The sequence below is a fragment of the Nothoprocta perdicaria genome, unplaced genomic scaffold (genome assembly GCF_003342845.1).
Source record: "Nothoprocta perdicaria isolate Ctin4 unplaced genomic scaffold, notPer1 scaffold_337, whole genome shotgun sequence".
NCBI lineage: Eukaryota > Metazoa > Chordata > Aves > Tinamiformes > Tinamidae > Nothoprocta > Nothoprocta perdicaria.
This window is the reverse complement of record NW_020455574.1, coordinates 270,182-296,820: the sequence shown is the minus strand read 5'-3', so window position 1 is coordinate 296,820 and position 26,639 is coordinate 270,182. Positions and strand designations below refer to the sequence as shown.

Genomic DNA, 26,639 nt, shown 5'->3' with positions numbered 1-26,639 from the left:
GTTTCACCTATGTTTCACCTATGTTTCACCTATGTTTCACCTATGTTTCACCTATGTTTCACCTATGTTTCACCTATGTTTCACCTTTTCATGCTTGAATCACTGCAAATGATAGAACTAACCTCAGTTCTGCATCATACTCATTTCTTTCTGCTAATTGACATTATTATTCCAGTGCAATACAGCTGACAATAGAAATGTAGGTCTGGCCTTAGAGGGGTTTCTGAATGTGCTTCATGTTGGTGGGGTGTGAATCCGATAGCCCCTGCAGGTCCCCACGTCTGTGTCCCCTGAGACCTGGTGTCTCAGGCTTTGAGTCACAAGCAAAAGGCTGGTTCTCATTTAACATCATGGCTTAAGGAATATTTACTGTCATATACCTGACAGGGGAATAAGAGCAGAGCTGGCAGGGTAGAAACTGTAGTTTTCTGAGGAATAGGCATTTGGTACTGCAGCGTGTGCCTTGTGGCCCGCAGAAYGAAATGGAGGGGGAGAAGTTAAATACCTTTGTCAGGGGAAACACAAAGGGGGGCTTCTGTCATCTGAGAGGAAGTATTTTTGTTTTCTGAGTGGGTTGGGTTTGAGTTTGGGGTTGTTTGAGTGGGTTTGGGGGTTGTTTTTGTAGAAAAGCTGGTTATTTCCGTAATGTCGTGTGGCTTCAATGTCAGAGCGGTTGACGTGGCAGAACAGAGATGGGATAATACTAAAAGAAAGCAACTTAATTCCTTTAAATTTAGTAAATACAGGTGAAGTCAGTGAAATCACATTTTTGTTTTTCCTTTTTTTCCCTAACAGGGTGCATTTGAGAAGATATTTTCCTTTTGGCCACTGTCCAAGTGTTTTGAACTGAACGGGAATGTCTACGAGTGGTGGTTTAGGTGGAAGTTAGATCGCTATGTATGTAAGGCTTAAACACCTTTATAAGGGTCTTTGAACCATGTTTTTAATATGGGATTGGGTTTTGTTTGCTTTGTGTTCAGAGAAGATAGAAAATTGATGTTTGAGTGGGTTGTTTATTGTAAGTGTGGAGGGCATCACCTTAATTTGCAAATGTCTGTCAGAACCTCTGAAGGATGGGGCCTGACTGACTTGCTGCTAGATGCAGCTTACTTGCTTTAAAAAGAATAGTCATAAAGTGGTTTTTTTTTGTCTCACCTTGAACAGAAATTTTGCTGCAAAAAATCTTGAAATGGCTTGAAATGCACATTATTGACTTGACTTTTGTAATATTTGTTTTGAAAATCAAATCAAKGATATATTTCCTTTAAGATAACGTCAGAAACACTTCTGTTAGAATCCAGGGTCTTGATGCCAAAAATGTCTTAGACTCTTTTTTACACATTTCACTGCTGCAGAATTCTGGCTGTGCAYGAGGAAAGCACTTGTGGGGCTGCTGCAGTGTTCCCACCTGCCCAACGGGAGCAGGCCAAGGACACTCGTGTGTTACTCCCAGCAAAAGCCCTTCCCAKTGCTGGCAAAGGTGGTGAAGAGGCCAGAGGGCACTTGAAAGCTTCTTGGGATGTCATTGTCATGTGTCTGATGCCTCAAGTGCTCTGTTCTTCACTTGGAAACTCAGCTGAACATGCAGCTTGTGGCAGCTTAGCGTGGGAAGCCTGTTTTTGTTTATTAAATAAATCTGGGCCAGGAACYACTGTCAGGCTTTGGTATTATAAATGCCCTCAGTTGTAGCTTCTCTGTCGAGGAGCTTAGAGTTTGCACCTGAAGCACATGCAGAGGCCATGAAASAGTCACCACATCCTGTCTGTCTTTTGCAGGTGGTTTTCCATGGGATGCTGTTTGCTTTTATTTATCTGGCCTTGCAGAAACGTCAGGTCCTTTCAGAAGGGAAGGGGGACCCTCTTTTCTCCAGCAGAGTTTCAAACGTGTTGTTATTCATTTCCATCGCGTGCTTCTTGGTGAGTACCCGGCACACCTGGTACCTTGGTGTGCTYAGGATGGCAGGTCTCGAAGCTGAGGCAGGTTATTTGCAGCCCTTGCTTGGGGTTTGTGGGGATTGCAAAAACCAGCTCTCCGGTGGGCAATTCCAGCTGTGTTTTGTGCACRACCCTGCCTGCCTGAAAGAATTTTTCCTTTCAGTCACGTGTAGATGAAGATGCCTTTACCTTTTCAGATCATTGCAAAGATCACAAGAGARGTCAGGTCCTAGGAGCAACATGGTAGACGTGGTAGATATGCAGCTCTTCACTCTTGGTGCCTCTAACTGGGTTGAGTAAATTGTAACAGGATTTCTGTATCATAGGGCATCTTGTGTCTTTGTGTCTTCATCAGCTGCAAAGAAGAATTTGAGAGAAACACAAACTAAGCAGCCCAATGTTCTTTCTAGTCTCATACCCTAGTTTAGTGACTGGGCTGATACATTTCAGAATAGCTTGTGGGTTGCTTCCTTTTGAAACCTTACCCCTGTGATGGTTACATGTAATTGCTACATTGACTGATTTGTGTGTCTTTCAGACCTACTCTGTTTGGGCTAGTAGCTGTAAGAACAAAACGGACTGCAATGAGCTGCACCCTTCTGTCTCYGTTGTGCAGGTAAATATTTGGTTCTCCTTACAGCAGGAAGGGCACACAGTGCCTGGGGAGGGCTGGGGGCTCCAGGCACCCTCCGGCACTGCTGGCATCCAAGAACAGCTCCAGACTAATTGCTCAGCAGTGAGACAAGCCCAGAGCCCTGGGGGGACACGAGTCCCCGCTTTGGCTGCTGGGCTCAGGGGCCGGTCCCGGGGCCGCCCCGTGCTGCGCGGTCCCGGGGCCGCCGCGCGGCCTGCGCCGCTCTGCTCCACACCGACCGCTTGCGTTTGGCTCCTGTGCACCTTCCTGCTTCAGATTTTAAAGAAAATTCAACAAAATCCTCTTACCACACGCTGGTGGGACAGGGGCAGTGTGTGAGCTTTTTCTTGTGCCATCTGAAGGCCACTTTTCACCCACAATCCCTTTTTCTTTAGATTTTGGCTTTCATCCTCATCAGGAACATTCCCGGGTGCGTCCGCTCTGTCTACAGCTCCTTCTTTGCCTGGTTTGGCAAAATTTCTTTGGAGGTAAGAATGAAGTGCGGTGGGTTCCCCCTGCGGAATATCTGCTGCTTTTATCATGCAAATTGTGATCTGTTCCATAAATGGCATCATACACAGCTGTATTATGCCAAATAGTGCCTTTATTTAGCACTGGGGCTTCTCTCTGCACTTTCAAATAGTAGCTGAAATAGCAGCCTCACAGTCGTGGTCTTGTCACCTCTGCTGGTTTGGGGCTGAATTTGGGGTCATGAGGTGGGGATTTAACACTGGGACGGGCAATAAAACAGGTAAAGTTTGAGCCAGGTCAAGGATTATCAGGAATTACACTAACTAGCAGAGGAAAACTTTATTTGCCTTAGACAGCTTTGCTTCATTACTACACAAATGGGATTTTAGGAGCAAAACCATTCTTGAAGATGTTACCTGGATCCTTTTTTGTTCCCGCCGTGTGTGTTTTGAATCAGTGGGAGTTCTTAGCTCTCCATTTTAACTGCTGTTTGGTAGAGATATGTTTAATTTTACTGTACGACAAAAGATATTTTTAAAAGGTAGACTTACAGGAAAAAAACCACTGTGATGGAGTTTATATGTACGGAGCTAAAAGTTCTAAATGTATTGTAAAGGAGGGTGTTCTGACAGTTCAGCTCGTGCTGAACTGTACCTGTGGTGCCGCGGGCGGGCGAAGCCCCGGGCAGGGTAGCTCAGCCCAGCACCCCGGCTGCTCCTTCGGGACTCAGAACGTCCTCAGGGTGAGGGGCTTATCTGAATGTCTCTTCTTCTTCCAGCTCTTCATCTGCCAGTACCACATCTGGCTGGCAGCAGACACCAAGGGCATCCTGGTGCTTATCCCTGGCTACCCCATGCTCAACGTCATGGTGAGCACRTTCATCTTCGTGTGTGTGGCGCACGAGATCTCCCAGATCACTAACGACCTGGCGCAGGTCGTCGTTCCGAAGGACAACCCGACCCTCCTGAGGAGGCTGCTCTGCGCGGCCGCCTTCTTCTCGGCACTGCTGCTCTTCTCGGCCATTCAAGACCAGCCAAGGCATTAACTTCACAGGGTTCTGGCAAACTCTCTTCAGGTTTACTTTATGTCTGCCTGAAAGGAAAAAAAAATCAACTGGAGGTACAAGAAGACATTTAAATGAAGTGTGTGGAAAATGTATATAGGGGACATGTACATATTTTGTGTGGCGATGGCCTGTTCCTCTCGAAGAGGCCGAGAAACGGGGAGGCACTGTACAGCAATGCATGTGAAATTAAGTCTTTTCTACTGGGTATACATTTCTGTTTACATATCCGCTTAAACGTAACATGAAGAAGTGAAGCGGGGTGGCCTGGCAGCCCCACGTGGAGATCATGGAATCAGCTCGTCCCTGCGGGCAGCGGCCGGAGCGTCGCGGGGCTGCGTCCCTGGCAGGACAGAGCTCCCTGTGCTCCCTGCCCGTGGCTCCCGCCGAGCAGCACCTTCCTTCTCTGGCAATCCAGGGAATTCTGCTAAACAAATGGGGATTTCGTGTTTCGGAAGGCRTGTTTTCGATGGAGCCGGGGTGTGTTATATATGAAGCTCTTCATACATTGAAACAAACAGTCATCATTGTTTTAGTGATTTAAGATTATACCCACGTTTACATAATGTTTTGTGTGKTTTTTTTTCTATTATTTTAAGACATTTTCAGCAGATACGGTGAATTCTGGGATTAAATTATTTTTAAAACTATATAGACAAATTTATTTTGATTTTCCTAAAATTGTTTGCTTTTTAATAAGTTTTCCACTAATTCATTTAACTTTTTCCAGTTCTCTGTAGAACCCAGTGAACAAACAGGTGAATGGGTTTCAGGGATGCAGCTGAGTGTGGAGAAGGTCTCAAACTCCCATCCTTCAGTGTGACRAGATCTCCTCGGACCTCGTGCTCAGACCTCACGGGGAAGGAAGAGCAGGGGAACGTTCACGCTGAGCCTGCCTGTGGCTTTGTAGGGGACTTGGAACCCGGTGACATATTCTCTCCTGTAGCCATAGTTCCAGTGAAAGGGATGGAAGTCACTCCGATCTCCTGGGATGAGGATTGAGTGGTTTCTTGTGGCATGCAGCTAGTTCAGGCTCTTCAACTTTGAACCRCGTGAGATGCCAGGAGATCCCAGTCTCCCATGAGATTGATGGCGTCCCAAGGTATTGGGAGGAATCTGTTTTCCCAGTTCCCATGGGATTGGTGCCCATCCTTCATTGCCACAAATCAAGCTCTGAACCTGGTTTTACCTCTTTCCTTTAGTCTAAGTTGAAGGAAATGGCACTCTGTGGAAGTGGCAGGCTGCAGTTTAAGCTGCCCTGAGCGAGCGGAGCTGTGATGCCTCCTCCCGTGTTTGTGGCCGGCTTTGCACAGCGCTTGGAGCTTCGGCTGCTCTTCCATTCTGCTCYGCGGGTCACTCCTTAGCAGTTCGGAATGAGCAGTGTCGGTCTCAAGCATCACTACCACTATAAACTCCGTGAATCCTGATTTTCACGGTAGGTGTTCTGGCACGTGCGTGCTTGGGATACAAGCTCAGCTCAAACAGGGGTGCAGACAGGTCTGTGATAGCAAAGCTCCAACTTCCACTTCAGGCAAGAGACTAAGTTAAATGGGGCCAGTTGGTCAGAAAAAGGAAAAAAAAAATCAATTCAACGCCCAAGATGGATTCAGGGGGCAGCTTGGTTAAACTGCCCGGCTGTTTTGATAAGCTAGGGAAAGGCAGGGCTTTGTGGGCAGCACTTGCAAGGCTTGGGAAGCCACCCTGCTCGCTCAGAAGTGGCAGAGGGGCAGGCGAGCCCAGTGCCAGGGCAGGACACGTAGCACCTGCAGCAGCACTGGGAGCACCGGAGAACTCYGAGTGTGAGGGATCTTCCTGTTTGGTTCTGTTTCACAAGCTAAGTATTTTAGGTACAATTTTATTTATCTGTTGTACAGATTTGGTTAAAAGATTTATTTTTTGTGTTTGAATTAATGCACTTGTTTACTATTACTGTATGCGGGATAAATATATTTTCCTTTAAGGGTATGTAAAGCTATGAAGTAATTTAAACATGAAATAAATGTGCCGTGGATGCTCACTTTTGTAATGGGACGAGCCTCAGTTGAGTAAAACCTTTCACTGTTTGACCTTAGCTGGGCTGCACTTCACTGTTAGGCCTGTCTTAAGTTACAGGTCAGGACTGCGGCGTGCCTCCACAGTGACACCCAGGCTGCTTCACGGGGAGGCTGCTTGGGAGCACTGCAAGGAGGAGACCCCTCGTGCAGCGCTCGGGGCGCCCAAAGCCCTCGTGGTTGGCGCCCCCGGAGCCCTGCGCCCCCTCAGCATTCCCTTCCGTCATTCCCGTAATTCCCGGCGCCGCGTCCCTGCTGCGCGGAGGAACAGAGGGGCTGCAGCAGCGCCGCGGCTCRCGCCGTCCTCGTGCTTTACTGGCGTCCGGCCGCAGCGCGTGTGTTTWCCGAGAGCCCCGGCGCGCCGGCCCCGCCGTCCTCACAGTGCACTCGCACCGCCCTGGCGCGGGGTGAGAAACAGGCCGTGCATTTCCTCTAGGAACTACCATGAAGTTCAGAGATCCTTGGACAATTAAGTGGCTTGAGCCAGGTTTATAAATCTGTGTTTCCGTGGCAGACATTTTAATAAGTATAAATAAATCACTTCTCATTAMACTTACCTAAAATAAATGAAGCTTTTACCCATAAAATAGCTGGGGTGTGCTTAACATCCAAGTCTTCTACAGCATCAGCTTCTTTTCAAAATATATGGTACAAACTAATTACAGAAGAATTTAGGAAACTCTCTTAAATATATTGGCACTCTTGACTATTAATACAAGTAAAAAYGGTGTCATTTAGCTGATTGTCAAGTCAGTCTATAATCATCAGAAATTATTCTGATCCCAAACCAGTACAAGTCTCATGTTGAATTAAGAACCATTATTTAAAATCCATTCCATTCATTTCTGTGTCAGAGCCCTGGGAGCTTTTCCATTTAAAATTATGGGTAAGACCCCAGTGCTGCTTCTATTTAAGTTTTTACAGCTTAGACAAAAAAGGTACAATTTGAAAATTAATACATTAATCTCACAGGTGGCTACCTGGTTGAAAAGTTGTTCTTGTCCTGTTTGAAACAGAAATTGAGGGTGTTTTACCCCCAGGGAGCCCTGTGTATTTTGCTGCACTTTCTATCTATCATCTGTCCCACAGAAGTATCTAAGAAGAATCTCAGCCCTTAATCAGCTGCAGCAGAGCTGCCTTCGGCTCTGACGACATCCCTGTTTGTTGGCTTAAAAAGCAACAGGGTTTTTGAAATTAAAGAGTGTTTTTAAAAAGAAAAGGGGAGGGGCATAATGATAAAAGGCCAGAGCTACTTTGGTCCTTCCRTGAATAACATAAAACCCTTATTTTTACAGTTTCTCCTTAGCCTCAGGAAGCTCCCTCTCCTAAGGCAGTCTCACTTTCTGCGAGCCAAGTCAGCAAAGGTCGGGAAGGAGCTACTTGGGTAAGGAAATGCAGAAAGGAAATTCAGGAATTGATGCTGCTTGGTGCTTCAACAGCAGTGGCCTGACCAACAGGCAGCTCCTCAGCTCCTTACCATCCACTGCGGTTCATTTTGAGAACCTCAGAGATAATCCTTCGTTTAGGGAGGTGTAGGTTCCCTCGKGAGTGTTTTTACTCAAGAAGAATAAAGAAGATAGAAAATGTCAAATTGTATCGTGGCATCAAAAAAACCTCATCACAAACAGTACTTTTAGAACATATTTTCAAGGGGACTAAGAAGTTAGTTACCCCCTATTTGCTAAAACAAAATTTACTATTATTCAAGTACATTAATTTYTGCTTACAGTAGTTTGAGACAGTTTCTTCTAACATAATTGAATGAATGGACAGATTTTAATTATTTTATTGCTTACATCTTGTCAAATGTGTTAAATGTATGGTAGAGGAACAAAACCCCCAACTTCCACCATGAACAGTTAAGCTTTTCTGCAAAAATAACTTGGCTCATTGCACTTTCCTTGTCTCGAAAATGAATGCCAAATAAACGGGGAATTTCTAAGCCTCGCTTTTGCACAAAGCACTTCCATGCTGCTTTTGGGCTGCAAATGGGAGGCACTTAGATCATCCCCTAGAACAGTCTGAAGTCCTGTGAACTTTTTGCTTATGTTGAAGTTTTGTCTTCCCCATTACAGCTCCCAGGTGCGATCGCGAGACAGGAGAAACGCTGACAGTTACCAATACGTGTATTTGAAAGATGATTTTCTCGCCGTAACAAATATAAAACGTCCTCTGTGTTACAAAGTCCCCACAGGTGCCCCGTACCGAGGGGCCGCGCTGCCCCTCCGCTTACAGGTGCCTGCCGTGGCTCGGCTTGCGCTCCTCAGGAATGCCATTGACCTGGAACACACACGGAGAGTGAGTGAGGTGCCGGGCCYGGAGGCGCCGCTGGGACCGGCGTTCCCTGCCTCTGGGGCTCCCGGCCGCRCGGGAATTCCCCGCGGGAGCGACTTGGGGCTGCCAACAAGGGACACGAACAAGGGGAAAGCACCAAGGGATTTGGGTGCGGGTTTGTGCAAGCTTTGCTTGTTCCTGTTTGGGGAAGGGGATGTTGGGGAAAAGGGGTGGAAATGGAGAAAAAGGCTTTTTCTGTCTGTTTTTCCTGTGTGCAGGTGCACAGGGCCCTGTGCGACACAGTCAGTGGCAGCTGAAGCACCTCGGGCTACAAAGCAACGCACGCACGGGAGCCCATTCACTGCCCTGGGGATGATCCCAAGCTCCAGCAGCAACAACCACCCAGAGCCAGATCCTCGGGACACCCGAAACCTCGCGCTGCTCYCTGCAGAAAACGACCACTCACTATCCAGTGAATAAAAAATGGTGTCAGATAAAAAACTCACAAAGAGAACACAGATTTAGCCAGAGCAACTACCTGGTAGAATAAATGTATTGATACAGATTGTTCTRGTCAAGATGTATGCTGATCTTAAGACAAGCCAAATACTTAAATATTTTATAAACTGGGAAGTAAACTTTCAGTAGTAAGGGAAATCTTTTTCGTATTTTAAAGTCTACGTGGAGCTCTTTCAGCTTAGGAAGAGGCAGGAGTGAATTTACCAACTACTGTCCTTCATAAAGATTTTTGATTGTGCACGGGGAGACGTTAAGATACAGTTTTACAAAAGCTTTTCAGAGTTACCTACAAGCAATAAACCCTTCCTGGCTTGTGTTCTGTATCTATCTGTGTTAGATCCCAATGCAAACGGCAGCTGGGGGCTTTGGGCGGCCACCTCAAGAGTCATCTGCCATTTCCAGTACTTATATAATCAGGTACACACGTAGCAAAGCTTTTCAATCAGACAGTGTAGAACTACCAGCAGTTTAATAGAAATGTGCTTTTAATTCCCAGATAACAAAAAAGGACATGGGCAGAAGCCTGTCATATACTTGCCTCAAACCTCTGAAATGTTGTCATACGGAATTCTCCTTTAATCCCCGAAAGCAGTAATGAAGAAGAAGGGTAATGAAGCAGTAATGAAGAAGAAAACAGGAGTTTCTTATGTAAGGCCCAGGCTAAACCCAACACTCCTCCGAGAGCTGCAGCACACATTCACCTCCAGCATTTTGCCTCAATACTCCTTTGCATGCTCCAGAGTTATACCTTGGCCTCTACATTTTCCTAGTACAAAGTTTCCTTCCTCTTCCCTACGTGACTGATGTTTTTACTAAAATCTGACACATACCTAAAAGAGAACAAATCCCAGCTTTCCCTGATGCTTGGACAGGGATTATCTATGGGCTCCATTAGTATCCTATGACTTGTGAAAAAGGTGCACAAGAAAAGGTGCACAGGGAAGACACTGGAGCCCAGCCATGTGGACACTTGTTCTCCCCACAAATTCCCAAATATCAACTGCTTATGTATAGTAYCAGAAAGGAAAAAGATGCTTTTTAAGGAGCTTAGATGGCACTGGCAGGAATAAGAAGATTTAATTTCCTAACAGTCTCCAGGAATCTGGCTATAACTGGGCATTGTAAACAGAAAAGGATCTCTATGCTTCCAGTGTTTAGCTCTACCATGTTGCACTGGCTCGWGCTGGGTCCCACTGCAGCATTTCCCCTACTCGCCCTATAGGCTATTCCAGCTTCCCACCCATCTATCCCCCAAAGCCTGGATGGGTGCTGCTCTAACACTTCACTCTCCTGGAAAAGGGTCTCCCTTGCCCACCAATCTTGGCTGGTGAGCCCTGCCCACTGCCCACTTCACTGGCACAGTGGGTTTTCAGCACTGACCTGCAGTCTGCGGCTGCGGGATCTGAGTTTGGTGGGGCAGGTTCCTGCAAAAAAAAAATAAATAAAATTTTAAGGCTTCTGAGCAAACAGGAGGTTGTGCATTAAAATTCAGTGATTCTATTCAAAGATGCAGTGGTTTTGCTTACAAGGCAATAATCCACAGTTGTTGATAAATAAATGCTGTTGATAAAAGGCTAGAAAAGGCAACAAAAGAAATAAAACCGTGTTAATGGGCAGTGTTAATGGGCAGCTCCTGTAATTTCACCCGTGAGCAAGGCAGCAGGACCCACGTGCTGGTTCAGATGGGTGGCAGGACTGGGCTTCTGTGAGCGCAGGGCAGGGAACGGGCAGCTCCAAGGCCCCAGATCCCACAGCCGGGCAGCGGGAACATGAGCCAGCACCACCGAGCAGCGCCGTGCCCGAGCCCTTCCCGTCGAACAGGCGCTCGGCATCAGGSCTGGTTTACATTCCAGGAAGGCACTGGAGGCCGGAGTGCAGGCGAGCGGCCCTTGGCGCCAGCTCCGGAACTTCTCTTATAAGAACACTGCAGGCCCGGCCCAGGCCGGGATTCCAGCTTTGGGATAATCACGTGAACAGGGAGACACTCACGCAGAGGGGTTTTAAGCACGAGGGTCCAGATGTATGAAATAACATCCGAAAGTAATATCTGGAAGTCTATTCCTGACTGCAGTTTCTTAAATACACTTCACCAAGTAGCTGGTATAAAGACATATTCACCATTAAAACCCGGAATTGTTTTTAAGTTGAAACAAGCTGCTATTGGCTATTTAATTAAAATTTCTAGTTTTAAAATAAGTAAAAGACTGAGTGAGATGAAAATTTGTGATCCTGATAGGTCCTTGTTTCTTTCAATGTAACTTTTGGCTTTATTTTAAAAATGGCTATTTTTAACAGAGAAGCAGCTGCCTGTCAAAAYAGAGGGAGGAACTGCAAAAGCAACTGCAAAATGCCCAATCTGTTCAGATCCAGCAATTCACACGTGAGCACATCCAGTTCATGCGACTGCCAGCCTGGCTCCATAATTACCAAGGCACGAATGTTGTATCTGAATCCAGGGGTGTGCAAAACAGGGCTTAAAATTATTTAAACTAAGAGTTTTCTCAATAGCCAAAGAACAAATAAGATGTTGCCTATCAGTAAGAACGTAGCAAAAGGTACACTGAAAACTGTAATTTCTCTGCTAACCCTCTAGTGTAACAGAAATATTCACTGAGTGATAGAGTTAGGGTCAAAAGCTTCTCTTGCTTTCAAAATAAACTTGGAGTCTTGTCCGATTTATCCTTAGTATTTAAGAACATCAGCAGGGGCTGCTTGAACTGTGCCACACGACTGTGTCATAGAGCCCCATCGAAATCCAGCTAGAGGCATAAAACACTACAGATAACACAGGTTATCAGCATCTGACCCCAGGGACTGTGGAAACATTAGAGGAAATAATTTCAGCATGGCATAAAAAGAAACTGCATCTTTCACTGCACTTTTTTTTTCCCCCTACAAATGGCTTAAATTAATAATCTTGCCTTTTATCCCATTTCATAGCAGTAAGTAGCAGTTATTCCTTTCTGGATAATATGTTCAAGATCTGGACTGTTAAAGTGAACTGTTTCCTTGCTACTGCTATCATCTACTTCACTGAAAATTTCATTTTATATCAATTTACTCCATTGTTAATAATTACTGCATTCCCTAAAGCAAAACGCCGGGTTTCTGAAAGTCTATTAATTTAGTCCAACCCCCTGATCAGACCTTGTACAGTGAAACAGAAGCCACTCAATGCAGAGAAGAACAAGGAAAAGAAATAAATTATTTAAAAGAGCAGAACAAAACCATTTCCTTCTTGGAACTGCACCGAAGACTGGCTCTAAAGCACCAGCACGAGAGTGCAGCACAGAGGGCCTTACMAAACCCGGCCGTTATGAACATATCTGTCCTTTACCTAAGAGTTGTGATCGATTGCTAMCATCTACCCGTACTAACGGATCCCCTTGTCCTTGCGTGAAGCAGAGGGATCCAGTTCCTTCCAGAGCACTGGATAAAGGAGGACCCCCTGGCTCTGCACGTTTCCACACCAGGAAGGCAGCGTGTCCAGGGCCTCCGGCCCTGCAGGTTGCTGCTGGAGGCAGCAGAGCAGCAAAGCGGCCTCTTCTTCCCTGGCAGCCTAGAAAGTTCCTGTCAATCTATGTCCTGTTTGGAAATGCAGAGCCCGCAAGGGCCCCACGTGAGCAYGGAGCAAGGAGGAAATGGCCACGCTGGAGTGTTTCTGGAAATGGAATCAGAATCTCTTCTGCCTTTCTGTTCTTKACACAGCTAGTGCTTTAACCAAAATAACAGTTCTCTCATCAGAAAGTAATTCTGGTTTCCAGTTAGCTTTAGAAGGGGAGTAGATGCGATTACAGAATGAGGCAACCAGCAGCTAACACATTCAGATTTGGTAGTTGAAACTGGACAGAYGTGATTCCAAGGGATGACTTGGACCCTGTGCTGACAGGGACACCTGGACAAGGCTGCTCAGTTGTACTAGCAGACAGTGCCCAGGTAGAGGAACAGCCACCCACTCCGCTGTGTTCCCTACCAGGGTCCTGCTGTGGGCTGTGGCACCCTGAGGTGCCTCTTTTCCTGCTGGCGACTGCAGAGCCACATTCAGCCAAGTCACCTTCCAGGGACCTCCCTCACTCCTCAGCGTCTCCTCTTCCCGTATCACTGGGACTGGGAAAACCAGGAGAGCTGCGAGTGTCGAGGAGGGTCACCAGGCACCAACAGGGCACCCTGGGGACCAGATGAAAGGRGAATGGATGGTAACGCCAGTCACTCCCCAGACTCCTGTCTCAGATCAACTTGATTCCAGAAAACACAACTGCAGCTTTCTAAAAACGTGACTTTTTTCCTCAATAAAGCCCTGCCAGCTTCTCTGAATTACAACYGACGAGCTGGAGTTATATGAAAGTTTCCCAACTCTAAGAAACAAACTCCAAGAAACAGAAATAAATATTTTCCTGGTTTCTGTTTTGGAGAGAAGCTGGCAGCAATGGAAACGGTTGAGAGCGAGCTCTGCACATTTTCCTTGGTAAGCTGTATTTATCATCTCTGTAATGGAATGTGCTCCTCTGTTCAATGCTAACATTTCAAGTATAAACCCTGCATGACAGGTGCATGACTGAATACTTGCAGAGTCTGCATTTTATGGGCTGAGTGGTAGTTTTATGCTGGGACTCCAAAGACGTGAGTGAAATGAGGCAGAATTTCTAAAGCTGAACATTTTRACTGCTTCCTCCCCCAAAGGCAGGATTTCTTTAAAATCCGCAGCAATGTAACTGCACCACAAAACGTTTCTAGCCCAGCTCGGAGACTGAACTCCAGCCATTTAATTGTATAACAGAAGGTCCTACTTCTGCTTGAAATGCAAGCAGGGAAGCCACCTCCAACTGCAGAGGTAAAGCAGAGGCACCCATTACAAACACACGCAGAGAACCACCGCTAGACCTTAACTGACTTTAACTAGACGAGTTACAYTGTGCAGGGTGGCTGCTGTAAGTGTTTAAAGAACGTGAGCACTCACTGCTGGGTCTGCATCAGCGGCATGCTGGTGTGGTCGTAGGCGTCGGCGGGCAGCGGCGCCACCACCTCGCCCGTCACCGGGTGGAAGACGGGCAGCGTGGAGAGGGGCCAGGCGATCTCCCTGTTCTTGGACAGGTCACGGAGCTCCTTGGTGGACTTCTGGATAGCGCTGTGGTGGACCAGCTGGATGCTGTGGCACAGGGAGACCAGACAGTAAAGACACACGCGCTTTCAGTGCTCTAAATGGGCTGATGATCACTACTTTAAAATACAAGGATTTTGATGTATGCTACCTACTCAAAAGCACAGCACTTACAGTCAATCTTTAGATTAACATAATTAATGTAATAGAGGATCTATTTAATTTTGAAGGCAGTAACTATTGCATTAGCTTTGCTGTCTGGATGAGAAGTGCTGGACAGGGTCCAAGACTGTACAGCTTACTGCTAATATTCCATTTATTTSCTGCTGTTAAAATAAACATTTTCATAACTCCTGCTTCTTGTGGCAGACTCATAAATACTCATAAAAGATTAATTTTATAACACTCTTTCCTCGGTTCTCTGCCTTTTAAGATACAGACTGGGAAGTACCATAACCAAGAGAATAAATTACATATTAATATATTTATTCTAACAGAACTATTTTATGTTGAATTGATAGTAGTTAATTTCAAACCCTTTTTAATGTCCTCTTCTATCCTTGGCAAACTTTTGTTTTAAAAGCAGCTTTCACATTTATGAATTAAAACATGATTAAAGAGGATGAAAGAAGATCATGACACACATGTATGAAGCATGACAAGCTACTGAGCATGAAAATTAGATGTGAAAAGAAAAATAACAGGAAAGAAGACACTTACTCTGGGGTTTGCATGTTTCTCTTTTCCCTAAAAACAAAACAAAATTTATGAATTAAATAATAGCATTGATAGTTGGAACATTAAGTCTATCTGATGATGAAAATAGTACATGAAGTGGAAATGCTGACAATGTCACTGCTAAATGCAACTTGGCAGCATTTGCAACCAGGTTTATGACAAGGCCTTGATGAACACACATATAAAGATGTGATACTGATGACAGACACACACAGGCAGAGATGAAAATGCAAGTTAAGGAACAAGCTTCTGGCTAAAATAAATTTTGTGACAAGATGAAATTGTAGTTCATGTAAGAAATGGCAGAAATTACGTTACTTGCTGCTTTCCTTTTTATGTTATTCTCTTTTAAAATATGTCTAAATACAGTTCATAACCTCAACGAGATTAATTTAAGTTAGCATCTTAGAAATTACTTAGTTCTCCTAAATCAACTATCCTTTATTGTTATTTTATTTGTTTGGTGGGTATGTGGAGAATTTTAACCCTTTCAACTAAAGCAATTCAAGCCCCTATAGCCACTCTCTTGGAAATTACTGTATGTGGTTAGAAAAGAAACAGATCGTTATTTCAATTACAGATTTTTGGGCTGGTTTAACTTTTTTTTTTATGAACTGAACAGAGTTCCTCCAACAAGCAGTACTCTAGGCATGAGAATCTTAGAAAAACCTACACGCACTGGTTAGCATGTTAAGGTACTCACACTCCTTCCCGTCGGCAGCACATGATATAGGCAAGAATGAGGAAAAGCACCAGTGCTACTGCCGAGGGCACCGCCAGCGTCACCAGGAAATCCGAGTAATAGTCTCTGCTCTTGAGGGTATCCGAAGGAGGTTTGTATTCTCCTCCATCGGGTAATATCCCCTCTCCACGAATCACCTCCTGGAAGGTGGACACTTGTTTGGTATTGTCAACCTGATGCCCAGAGGGAGGGAAAGAAAAAAAGGACAATTATATAGTGAATTAATAGGATGGAAAAACAGAAAGCATTCAACCAACCAAAGCATAGAGAATAATCCATGTTATAGAACATCTCACAAATTCTGGAAGATTGTGCCCAATTATTATTATTTTTTTTGAACAGTAAGGCCTCATACTGCTTTGAATTTTTTTTCCTTTGAAAATTAGTATCATAGTTATTATTATAACATTGTTCTGATGTTACTTTATTGCCTACCAGATACTCTGTTTCTTAMGGATTAGAGATATCTTGCACAGACAGTATGAGAGCAAAAATTCATTTTCTACCGCAACCTAGTTACTTGATACTGATCCCTTCTCGACGCGTTCATCCATTTCTGAATTATCTCCCCAAATAACAGTGGGTGGTTATTTTTCCATAATTTACCCTTCAATTTGTGCCTTGATGCATTATAAAATATGCAGTGGTTGAAAAGTCTTTCACAAAATACAAGCAAGAATACTTTGTTGAGCTTCGGATACCTATATTTTTAAGTACAAGATGGTGTGACAAAAATTAACTTATGTTTCCCCACTTACTAACTGCTAAAGGGTATTTTAGGTCAGGTACACTGGGCACTGCCTATGACTTAGSCTAAGTTCCACTAGGCTCCCTAGTGGAATCTCAAGCCTTAAGTAAATGTGTAAGAAAGACATAGGCACCTCTTAGTATGTCAGGCATCCCCTGGCAAAAGCTCAATAAACACAGCGAGATTAAGCTATCCAACAAGAGCAACTATTAAGCTGCATCTCTTTTCAAGCTTTAGGACTCAGGAGCCTAAACCCACTCGCTGATTCAGGTGTTTACTGCCAAAGTCACCTCGTAAGAGCGGGAGGCAGAGGACAGGGYGGCTGCGCTCTCCCTCGCCGGCCTGTGCGGTGGCTGTGGGGAATGGAGCTCTCTGCCTTCACCCCACAGATCTCGCGGGGCCTCCTGGCCCTCGTTCTGCCTGATGAAAAGCAGCCTGTGCTCGGACGGAGGGAAGCTTGGCTCCATATTCCTCTTCATCCACGGGCTCGCAGCGARGAGGCCGCTGGCAGCAGCGAGCGCCCCTAGCACTGCTTAAATTCAGCTGCCAAAGCCAGCGCCGAGTTCAAGAGGGGAGGTGACTGCCCTCTACACTGCTGAACTGCAAAAATAAATTTAAAAAATACACTTCTCGTGGGCAGTCTGGCTCTGTTGCACATCCCAGGGTGATCGGTGCCCTCCTCAGAACACCGTGACACTGCTGCTTCATGACTGGTTTATGAGGCTCCCCTGCTGCTTTTTGGAGAGGTACTTCTAGTTGCTCCTGATTCTGCATGTGTATAGCTGCTTTTTCTTGCATTAGTGTACTAGCTCTTTGGAAATTCATTTTTTAAGTTCTCAAGATTTTTCTGAATTCTGACCTTGTCCTTCAATGCACTTGTTCCTTTTCCATTTCACGGGGCTGAAAAATTCATGTAATAAGCACATTCCATCACCCAGCTTATGAACGAAGAAYAGCAGGAAATGATTAATAACTCTATTTTGATTATGGCAAACCGACCAGTTTTGCACTACGTCCATGGTAGCTTCAGGTAGACCATGTTTCTCAACTTGGCTATGAGACACTTATGAAAAGACTGTACCAAAAAGCGATGACATCTACAGCTGCTTCCCTACCCCTGTCCTGCAGAGGAAAGCCATGACTTGTAATCTGTCCTTGACAAAAGCTACCTGCCGTTCAGCCTTCCAGGATTTTTCAGGTTTTAAAAATAAATGTGACTGCATTTTTTGCATTTTCTAAACAGAAAAACAATAAATGGTAAATGATGTGGGTATTCTTTCAACAACAAGTATCATTTTCTAGCTATCAAAGAGCTTTCCTAATTCATAATGTATGAAGAGAGTTGGAGGTTATCGTCTAATGGACTGTGTACAGGAATACCAATTGTGATATTCAACATATTTTTACATAATATAAAAACCTTTCATCRTATCTCTTTTTCAGTTTCCTCTGGGGTAATATCTGAACAATCATCTAAGGAGTTTATTTTATATATCTTCACCGTCTTTGTTCAAAGTTATCTGCAATGGTGTCTTTCAACAATCTATCAGTCCCTCATTTTCCTAGTCAAAACTAAACAAAAATAAACTCTAAAAGCTTCTCTGTGAATTACACTCCTTTCACAGTAAATAGTATTGTTTTCAGTTACCATTTTTTCCTGTATTTGACTGACTTGAGAAGAGTGTTCCCATTTATTTGGATATCACTAGTTAAAAAAAAAAAAAAAAAAAAAAAAAAAAAAAAAAACACTTTTTTTTTCTCCTACAGGAAAGACACTTTTAAAACAAAATGTATTTTAGACAATTTTCAGAAAGCTTTTTAACAACGCAAAAATACCATTTATCTACTCGGTTCTGTAGACTCAATATTTGAGAAAATATATATGTGTACATACTTTTTAAGAAAGCAAGTACAACGAGCTGTTGTTGAATTGATTAGCTATGCTTACCTAAATAATTCTTGCATTGCTCTTAGTTCTGTGAGCCTTAGAGTTCTTGAGCCATTTACATCAGTCACCACTACTGAAAATGAACTTGGTGGTTTCACTGCTGGCCAGTCACAATGACTGATCAGTCACAATGAAGTAGAATTTGGCAGAACTGTTTCTGGCAGGCTGGAAAAACTCCTTCCTAAATAATGTCTGGCACAAGATAATGTACTTCTGTAAACATCATTTTCATGCAACAATAAAAGTACTCACCAAGGAGATTTTGCACCAGTCAATGTGGAACTGGGTACGAAATTTTTTATCGCAGGTTATTAAAGGCTCCATTTCCTGGCTACATCTCAACTGATTCTGTGGGTTTTCAACCTCTCGCAAGCATGAGGAGAAAGGGACATCTGCGCCGACCATAACATACACACTGCACAAGAGAGCAGGGACACAGGGTCAGGTAACCTCTCACAAGCACCCAAGCGACAGTGACCTACCCTTCCACAGATTATCATTGTTCAAATAATAATCAGGGATGTTTTAAAGACTAGAACTTTTTCTTCTTAATAGTAGATATCATCCAAACATAGGAATCAAAAATTCCAACATAGGATTATTACAATTACTTTTTAACATTTATTCTGGCTGCATAATGTAAAGGTTGCTTAACATTAGGCCTTCAGCTTTTAGAAAGTCACAGAGTTGCAGCTGTAGATCCCTCAAGTGAAAAATAATATTACTTTTGAAAACCATGCCTGAACAGCAAGATTTTATCAGTTTTGCTCAGTGGAATATCTTTAAAGCATTTCTTCCCAGGTTTTAACAACAAACAAACAAACAAGGAGAACTAATATTTCTAAACCTAATACTAATAAGAACCTCTTAGAGTCTCCAGTCTCTCTTGAAAGGTTCCATACTCCAGCTGTACTACTAACAAAATTTGCAAAATATTGAAAGGGGCTGTAAAAAAATACTTAGCATTATAAAAAATACATAAGTAATAAAATAAGGGCTATTTAATTGATTATATTACTCATTTTCATACTTAGGTACGTAGGATGCTGCTGCAAAATAAACAAGGCTGCTGTAGTACATAACACTGTATCAATGGATCCTGAAACAGAAATCAGATCCTGGTTGCCATTTGGTATATAAGGCATTCTCTGACTAAATGTTTGAATAAAATTCAGATATAAATCTGCTCAGCCACTTGGCATTAGTATGGTGCTTGTACTACAGGATATGCACTGGCAAAGTTGCTTTCCCTCTTTAGATGATGTGTTCAGCAACATCACATGCACAAAAGGGCTCCATGCACATGTTGTATTTACCTCCCKTAGCTATTATTTGACACTAAAATATCTAAAAATCACTAGACACCTGTATTTTTCCAAGGGAAAAAGTGCTACCATATCCATTTTAGTTATTTTCTAAAGAAGTTTCATATTTCAGAACAGAATCAGGGATTATGAATCACAGCTGGAAACAGGGAATTCCTGCACTCTGCACTCAGTAACATAAATTCCCCAGACATCTCAGCTTATCATTTCCAACAGTCCATGGTGTTCCAGAAACACAGAACTCGTGATCACAGACTGCACTAGGGGCGCGACTACAGGTGACAGTGATGGATGCTCAATCTGAGTGACTTTGCCCCTATGTTCTAGCACATCCTGTCCCAAAACCTTGGGTTTTTCGAATCAAAAACTGCTGCTTAGTTGAAAGCATRCCAAACAACTGCTTGTAGGGAAGACTGGAATTACAAAATAAGTGCATTTACCTGCACGGAGTTTTGCAATTAATTACCTTCAGTATCTATTTCCAACCTGGATTTCAGCATAAAACACTAATTGCACCGTTTCTAGAAAGCCTGGGAAAATACTAAGCATTTCACTAAGACATAATTTGAACTGCTAGAAAGAAAAAAATAAAAATGTCAGCACGACATGCTTACCCCTCTTTCATGTCATTGATAGGAAGGGGAACCCTCCCTCCCCTATCCAGGGCTGAAGTGATGTTTATAGCATTCAAGCGCTCCGGCTGCCACACGTTTTTCACTGCTCCAAGAAAGTCTCCCAGGACTTCACTCGCCAGCATTTCTTCTACATTCATATTCCTGATGAAGAACTCTGCTTGATATGGCAAAGGAAAATCTAGTTGCAAAGAAGAGAGAGTTTTGCCTCTAATGAAGGCTTCATAATAAAATATTTATATTAGCTATTAATTCAATGCCACCTTCCTTAAGACTGATATCCCTTTCCAGAAACCTTTTAATTTAATTTAGCTCACGTTAAACCTAATCCCATCATGTTTGTTTAATTAAGCATTGGTAGCACCATTAGCTTAAGCTGAAAGCCACTGGCAATTTATGAGGCAATTGGCYGATGAGGACAGGAACTGGAGAATGAGATTCTCAGCTGTTTTAATCTTCATTAAAGAGATAAAATTACATTCATGGTAAACTTGGGGTCAAAACTGTGACCTGCAGTGACAACCGATTCCAACTTTCAATGACGTAGACACTGCTCTCAGAGATTTCAAGGATGCAAATCCAAAACGCTGCAATTTCAGGTTGAACCTGAAGATGACAACGTACTCCCCTGAAAAATCCACGTTAGCTTCCTGATGTTGGATGTGTGCTGCATTTTCAGGCATATCAATGCTTCGGTGGTCTTAAATTCCCATCTCCTTTTCAGATATGAAAGCTGAAATACTTGCTATCTGTTTAACAGAGAAGCAACTTTTAAAATGAAGCCCAATTGATATGGACTATCAGTTCTAACACCCAGGGGTGAGGCAGTCACCTCAGAACAGCTATATTGTGCCTTGTCTACACACGAATCAGGGTATGGCTGAGGTGGTTGCAGCCCTACATGAAGCTTGTGGGGCTTGCTTAATTCCAGAGCTTTGTTTACTCTGCTGTTTACTCTCTGTTTAATCTCCCCCCCGTCTACCCTCCCCCAAAAAGAATATTTTTCCCCAGACTTAACACAGGGCTTGTGTCATATCTGGTGAACAGTTTCAGCTGAAAAAAACATATTTGACTCATTCTACAGAAAAAAGCATARCTGCTAATATTATAAGAATACTGACAAAGTAGAAAACTCGCTATCAGAAAATTAGAATACAAGACTTTAACTGCACAATTCCTGTGGAAAGTCTGTAACAGGTAAAATAAATACCTAAAAGCAAGCAAAAAACAAAGAAACAGAGGAAAACCACCAAAACCTAGCCCATTTTAAAGCATTTTCTTATTAACCTTCCTATCTCATGTGTATTGTTCACATAACTATGGAATACCTAGCTGAAGCACAGTTTAATTCTCATTCTCCTTTCTAATTAATCTTGATGACTACTTACGTCTTGGGATTCAAATCCACTGTGTCAAATAACATCAGCAGCACCATATGGCAGCACTAGCACCACTGAAGATCAAGATTTATGACAATATAAGAGAAATGCAGTACTTGGATAATTTAGTCAGAATTGTTCTTAKATGTCAAAAGAAATAGTCACTACAAATGGGGAGAGAGCCAGGGCAAGGAGAATCTTTAAGGTCAATGCTGTCCTGAAGCATTTTCTATTACAAAACTCATTCTCTCATAAAGACATTAAAAATGCACTTTGGTGCCTTGTGATACCATTTCAGAATGCCAACTCTGCTGCTGAAGACATATTTGGACAGCTAAATTTAATTTAACAGAGCAATACCCRCTAATGCTATTGGGAATTTGGGCTATTGTCTATAAATTCTACCCTCTGCTTGAAAAATTGAATCTCAAATCCAACAAAGGAGATGAAAAATAGTAGCATGTTGCTTATAAAATCTTTGTCCTTCAGTATGAATACTGGATGTCCTTCTAAAATACACTTATAATTATTCTTTGTATATAAAAAAAAGCAAAAAGAAAAATATCTTTGTGTAAGGCCTGCTCCTGAAAACAGAAAAATTTTGGAAATTATTCCCAAAAACGCAATAGACATTTTTATGAATAACAGATGATAGTCTTACAGCTCTCATTTCCCCTTTGTGCCTCTACATTTCACTTAAAGACTGGAGAACTATTTCACAGTATTTTATTTCTCAAAAAAAAAAAAAAAAAAAGCCATATTTTTTTGCTTCTGTAGTTCAAATGGAGGAAGTTCTTCCTGTACATACCTTCTGCTGACATTATATTAATGATCAAATTATGTCTTGCAGTCTCAAATGTACGCCTGTTATACGCAGAAAAAAAAAAAAAAAAAAAAAAAACAAAAAAAAAAAAAAAAAAAGCCATATTTTTTTGCTTCTGTAGTTCAAATGGAGGAAGTTCTTCCTGTACATACCTTCTGCTGACATTATATTAATGATCAAATTATGTCTTGCAGTCTCAAATGTACGCCTGTTATACGCAGTGATCTAGAATGAAAAAGATACAGTAGTAAAAAAAAATAGGAAAACTGTATAATAGCAAATATGAGAATCAAGTCTATGGAACAGTAAGATAAKGAATATTATATTGATAAATCAAAAACGCTTTGACTTTGAACGCATTTTGCTTCCTTTTTTTGAAATGTATCAAATCATTAATACATTTGAAAGATAAAACACATGTATTTGATATTACCTTCAAGTCAAATACTGTACTCTTTTTAGATACAACCTATATCCAAATTTAATTACGTATGGATATGTGTGAATGTGATATATTTTGATCCAGAAACGAGTGCTCTGCCATACGTGCAGAACGTATCATGCATATATGCATATCCTTTATTCTGATCTTTGATTCAGAAACACCATAAGCAGAGATGGGTTTCTCCATTCCCCTCCTGCCCTCCAGCCTCTCCTTCCAAGGGCACAAGCTCTAAAGTCATTGACAGCTCCCAGGAAACTGATCAAATAAGAAACATTTAAAGGAAAAATTATTGGGATCCCAGGAATAACAACCTTTAGGATATGAGTTTAGATTTAATTCTAAACATAGTCAAGTCATACTCCATGCATGTATTCATAAGCTTTACTCCAAAATAAGTAGTTTGACACAATATCCTGGAATCTRTAACTGTACTGGGCAGATACATCATTCATGCCTCTTACTTTCAGAAACTTACGCCTCTGCTGGTCTATGCAAGGATCTACATGCATGGAAGGCCTGAAATACTTGCAGTAGCCAAACACCGTCCTCAGTGGTTACTGTGCGACTCTCCTCCCAAGTTCTACTTTGATTACATTCGCATTTATGAAAATAAGGAAGGAATGAGGTTTGTTACCAGCACTATCACTTTTTTAATTCCTAAAAGGTGAGAAACGTTTCACAACATAAACAAAACCAGACTACCTTCTGGTAGTTAATTTAYAGTTTAGTTCACTCATTTCAGTCATAGAAAACAGGCAAAGCAGTGACTAAGGTGTCTACATCACTTCCCAGTAAATAATGCTGTAAAGCATTGTGAGATTGATTATTAAAAAAAGTAATAGATTTTTAATTTCTTTAAAGGGATTTCAATAAAGAGGAAGAATACTCTGGAATATCAGTTGCATGAATATAGATACATAGGGGGAAGTTTAGAATCCAGATACTTGTCAAGTACAACTGTTCACAAAAGGGCTTTTTGCTGCATATTTTGAGATATATATATATATATATTCTAAAACAAATCTTTTTGAAATTATGACAGAAAATACCTCAATGATGGTTGGTTTGCCCACATTTTCTAGGGTTGGTGAGCCATACAGAACTCCATCGCTGTACGGTGTCCTTTGTATGTAGCGTAGCCATCCAGGTCTGTCTGGGTACCCCATTAAGTTGGTATTAAATGTTATAGGATCATTACTTACTTCACCTAGGCAAAATGAAAAGTGAATTTTGAAAATGGTACTCCCAAATCATTTCAAAAGCTTATTAATGAACAATACTTTTTGATTATGCATGCACTATCCTTGTATTACAGCCTTCCCATAAAAGCTTTCAATGTTGACAGACAAGGAGGGAAAATGTTCTCTCTTTCCTCTCTACCTTGTTTATGTATCATTTAAATTTCTTATGATTTACCCTTTTGGCATTTACCTTAGTTGCAAGTCAAAACACAATACTTAGGAAATCACAGCACTTTCTCTCAAAACAAGCTACTTAATAAGAGTAAACAGTTACTAAATACAGAAAGAAGACTGATTCAAGAGGAGCTTTTGTTTTTATTGAAGGCAAACATTGTATTCTCATGTTTAATTTTCTACCTTGTTTCAAGTTTACTTATGCCTTCAAAGTGTTCCTTAATATATACTGATATATACTATGCCTGAAATTGAAATATTGCTCTAAATGGCATTTTTAACAAAACTGTTGCATTTTTTTTTCCTAACACTACAGTTAAACTTCCACAATTTCAGGTTTAATGAGAAAGTGAAGAAGAGATATCTTTTCTAATTTCAGATCTACAAATTAATTACAGATCCCAAATTAGTAAATAAATTATTYAGCATACAGTTATATGCATCCTTTTAAAAAGTATGCTTACAAATCAGAAATTTTTAATTTTTTTTACAATGTAACATGGAAAATCTTAGCATCCCGTACCAGGCTTTGGGTAAGGAGGAAATTCCCCCTTAAAGTACTCTCTCTCCAAAACATGAACAAAAAGAACTCCAGCAGAAGGGTATACATTCCGATCAGAGTGCACCTTAGACAGAATCGTGTACACTGAAAAGCAGAAGGAAAGAAAAGAGACAGAAAAAGGCAAAAATGAGACATGCTCTAGATAAGACAGCATGCATTTCAATGGCAGTGTTGGTAACTGGGAAAAGGAAAGCCACAAATATTAGATACCTGTTAATAAGTTTTTTAAAGGGTTGCAGGGATTTAAGGACAGAATGCAGACCACGTCCTCTCTTTGGCTGTTAGGATTCCTTCCAATATTTCAAGAAACAATGCAGCCAACTTGAGAATTTCAAACATTGTGCAAGCTAGTTATTTTTATTGCAATAAAAAAAGAAGTCAATTGTACTTTTATTGTTTTTTTTATTGTTACATATACAATGAAAATACAGCAACAGAATGATAGTCATCTTTCTAGATATCTAACAATAAAACAAGGAATACAGAAAAATCTTACTAATGGTACTGATTCCTCACTGAAAGAAAATAGATGACTTTTTCAGTTCTAGTACAAAGAAGGACAAAGCAATGCAGTACATATTTTTATTTTGTATTTATGGAAATGCCTCACAGAAGCAGGTAATGCTGATGATACACTTTCAGTCCCAAGAATACCTAAAGATTTGTATGAGTTCTTARAGTTAGACTTTTTGAGAATAGCAGGCTCACACACATCCTACATCCATGAGGTTTAAAACTTTGGTTAGAGRGCTCTTTACTGAAGATACTGTGGTTGTGCTGAAACAGGATACAGAAAAGGGAACGGGAAGTGACACTAACTTCAAACCAAAAATCAAAGCCACTTTTATGGGACCTCAAAACTAAAAAAATAAAGGATAACTTAGCTCAGAACAAGCTGAATACTATGTAAGTTATTTTCTATGTAATTACAAATGCAGTTGCCAGGGGCATACTTTAGCATAAATGGAGAACTCCGATCTGACACATGTGTGTCATGGAGTCTCAGAGGACTGCTTACTTTTCTTCACATGGATCACACTATTTTTTTTTTTTTTTTTTTTGACATGAATGACCTGAAAGAATCAGTTTTTGCTGATAAGTTTGTAAAGGAAATGATGACTAGAAAAGCAGTAAATACAGGTAAGTCACAGAGAGGGGAACGCGCAGCCACCCGCTGCTGTCTGGAAAGGGGCCACACGGGCAGCCATCTCSGGCGGCCATCTCGGGCACGAGGCCGCACAGCCCAGGCGGCGGCGCCGCTCTCCCAACAGCCTCTCCCGGAGGGCACAGAAGGGCCAATCTCAACACTCTCATCTGCCCATAAGCAAGATTTAACACATCTGTCAAGTTCATACCGTTATATCATGGTGGTATAAAGCTTTTCAAACTTTTCACTGTGCCACCCTCCCTATTTGGGATGTGCTCAAGAAGCCTGGCTAACTAGGCATTAATCAGGGACATCCCATCCCCTGTGCCATGCACTCAGGGTGGAATCTAACTCACCTAATTTTAGATGCCCACAGAAACAATATCCACAGTGGAATTAGTTAAGCTCCTTTTATGGTCAGTGGAGAGAAAGAGAGGCTTCTAAGGGTTGATTAATTTGATTTCTCCTGTAAAACGAGATGAATCACTGTCCCAGATCCCTCTGGCTGCGCTGCCCAGAGCTYGGCTGGCGGCACAGGCCGCCCGGCTGAGGTGCACACAGCTCCAGCGGGGACCTCCGCACCCCGTCCCTCCTGGAAACCCCACCTGGATCTCCTTGGATTAGCAGCCTCAAGCTCTCAACACGCTGTTGATCCCATTCTAAAGCAGGAAAGCTTCCACAAAACACCACT

The 26,639-nt window shown here is 42.3% G+C and overlaps 2 protein-coding genes across 6 annotated transcripts in view; one reads left to right on the top strand and one right to left on the bottom strand.

Moving 5' to 3' along the window:
• CASD1 (CAS1 domain containing 1) overlaps positions 1–5,924 on the top strand; it is a 21,418-nt gene extending 15,494 nt beyond the window's left edge. Inside the window, exons 13-17 of the mRNA XM_026043714.1 lie at positions 796–897; positions 1,776–1,916; positions 2,473–2,550; positions 2,964–3,056; positions 3,818–5,924. Coding sequence (XP_025899499.1) covers positions 796–897; positions 1,776–1,916; positions 2,473–2,550; positions 2,964–3,056; positions 3,818–4,084 — 681 coding nt within the window. The 3' untranslated portion in view covers positions 4,085–5,924. The remainder of the gene's footprint in view (positions 1–795; positions 898–1,775; positions 1,917–2,472; positions 2,551–2,963; positions 3,057–3,817) is intronic.
• A 1,132-nt stretch (positions 5,925–7,056) lies between these two features.
• SGCE (sarcoglycan epsilon) overlaps positions 7,057–26,639 on the bottom strand; it is a 29,661-nt gene continuing 10,078 nt past the window's right edge. For 2 of the 5 annotated variants that reach the window (XM_026043718.1, XM_026043720.1), the window contains 10 exons: positions 24,763–24,885; positions 23,874–24,031; positions 22,532–22,604; positions 20,160–20,358; positions 18,473–18,635; positions 15,486–15,697; positions 13,904–14,092; positions 10,327–10,370; positions 9,485–9,519; positions 7,057–8,433 (listed from right to left, as the gene is read on the bottom strand). In XM_026043718.1, coding sequence (XP_025899503.1) covers positions 8,383–8,433; positions 9,485–9,519; positions 10,327–10,370; positions 13,904–14,092; positions 15,486–15,697; positions 18,473–18,635; positions 20,160–20,358; positions 22,532–22,604; positions 23,874–24,031; positions 24,763–24,885 — 1,247 coding nt within the window. In that variant the 3' untranslated portion in view covers positions 7,057–8,382. Of the gene's footprint in view, positions 8,434–9,484; positions 9,520–10,326; positions 10,371–13,903; positions 14,093–15,485; positions 15,698–18,472; positions 18,636–20,159; positions 20,359–22,364; positions 22,421–22,531; positions 22,605–23,873; positions 24,032–24,762; positions 24,886–26,639 lie in introns of those variants that run through there. The other 3 variants (XM_026043721.1, XM_026043719.1, XM_026043722.1) reach the window with 3 other exon arrangements.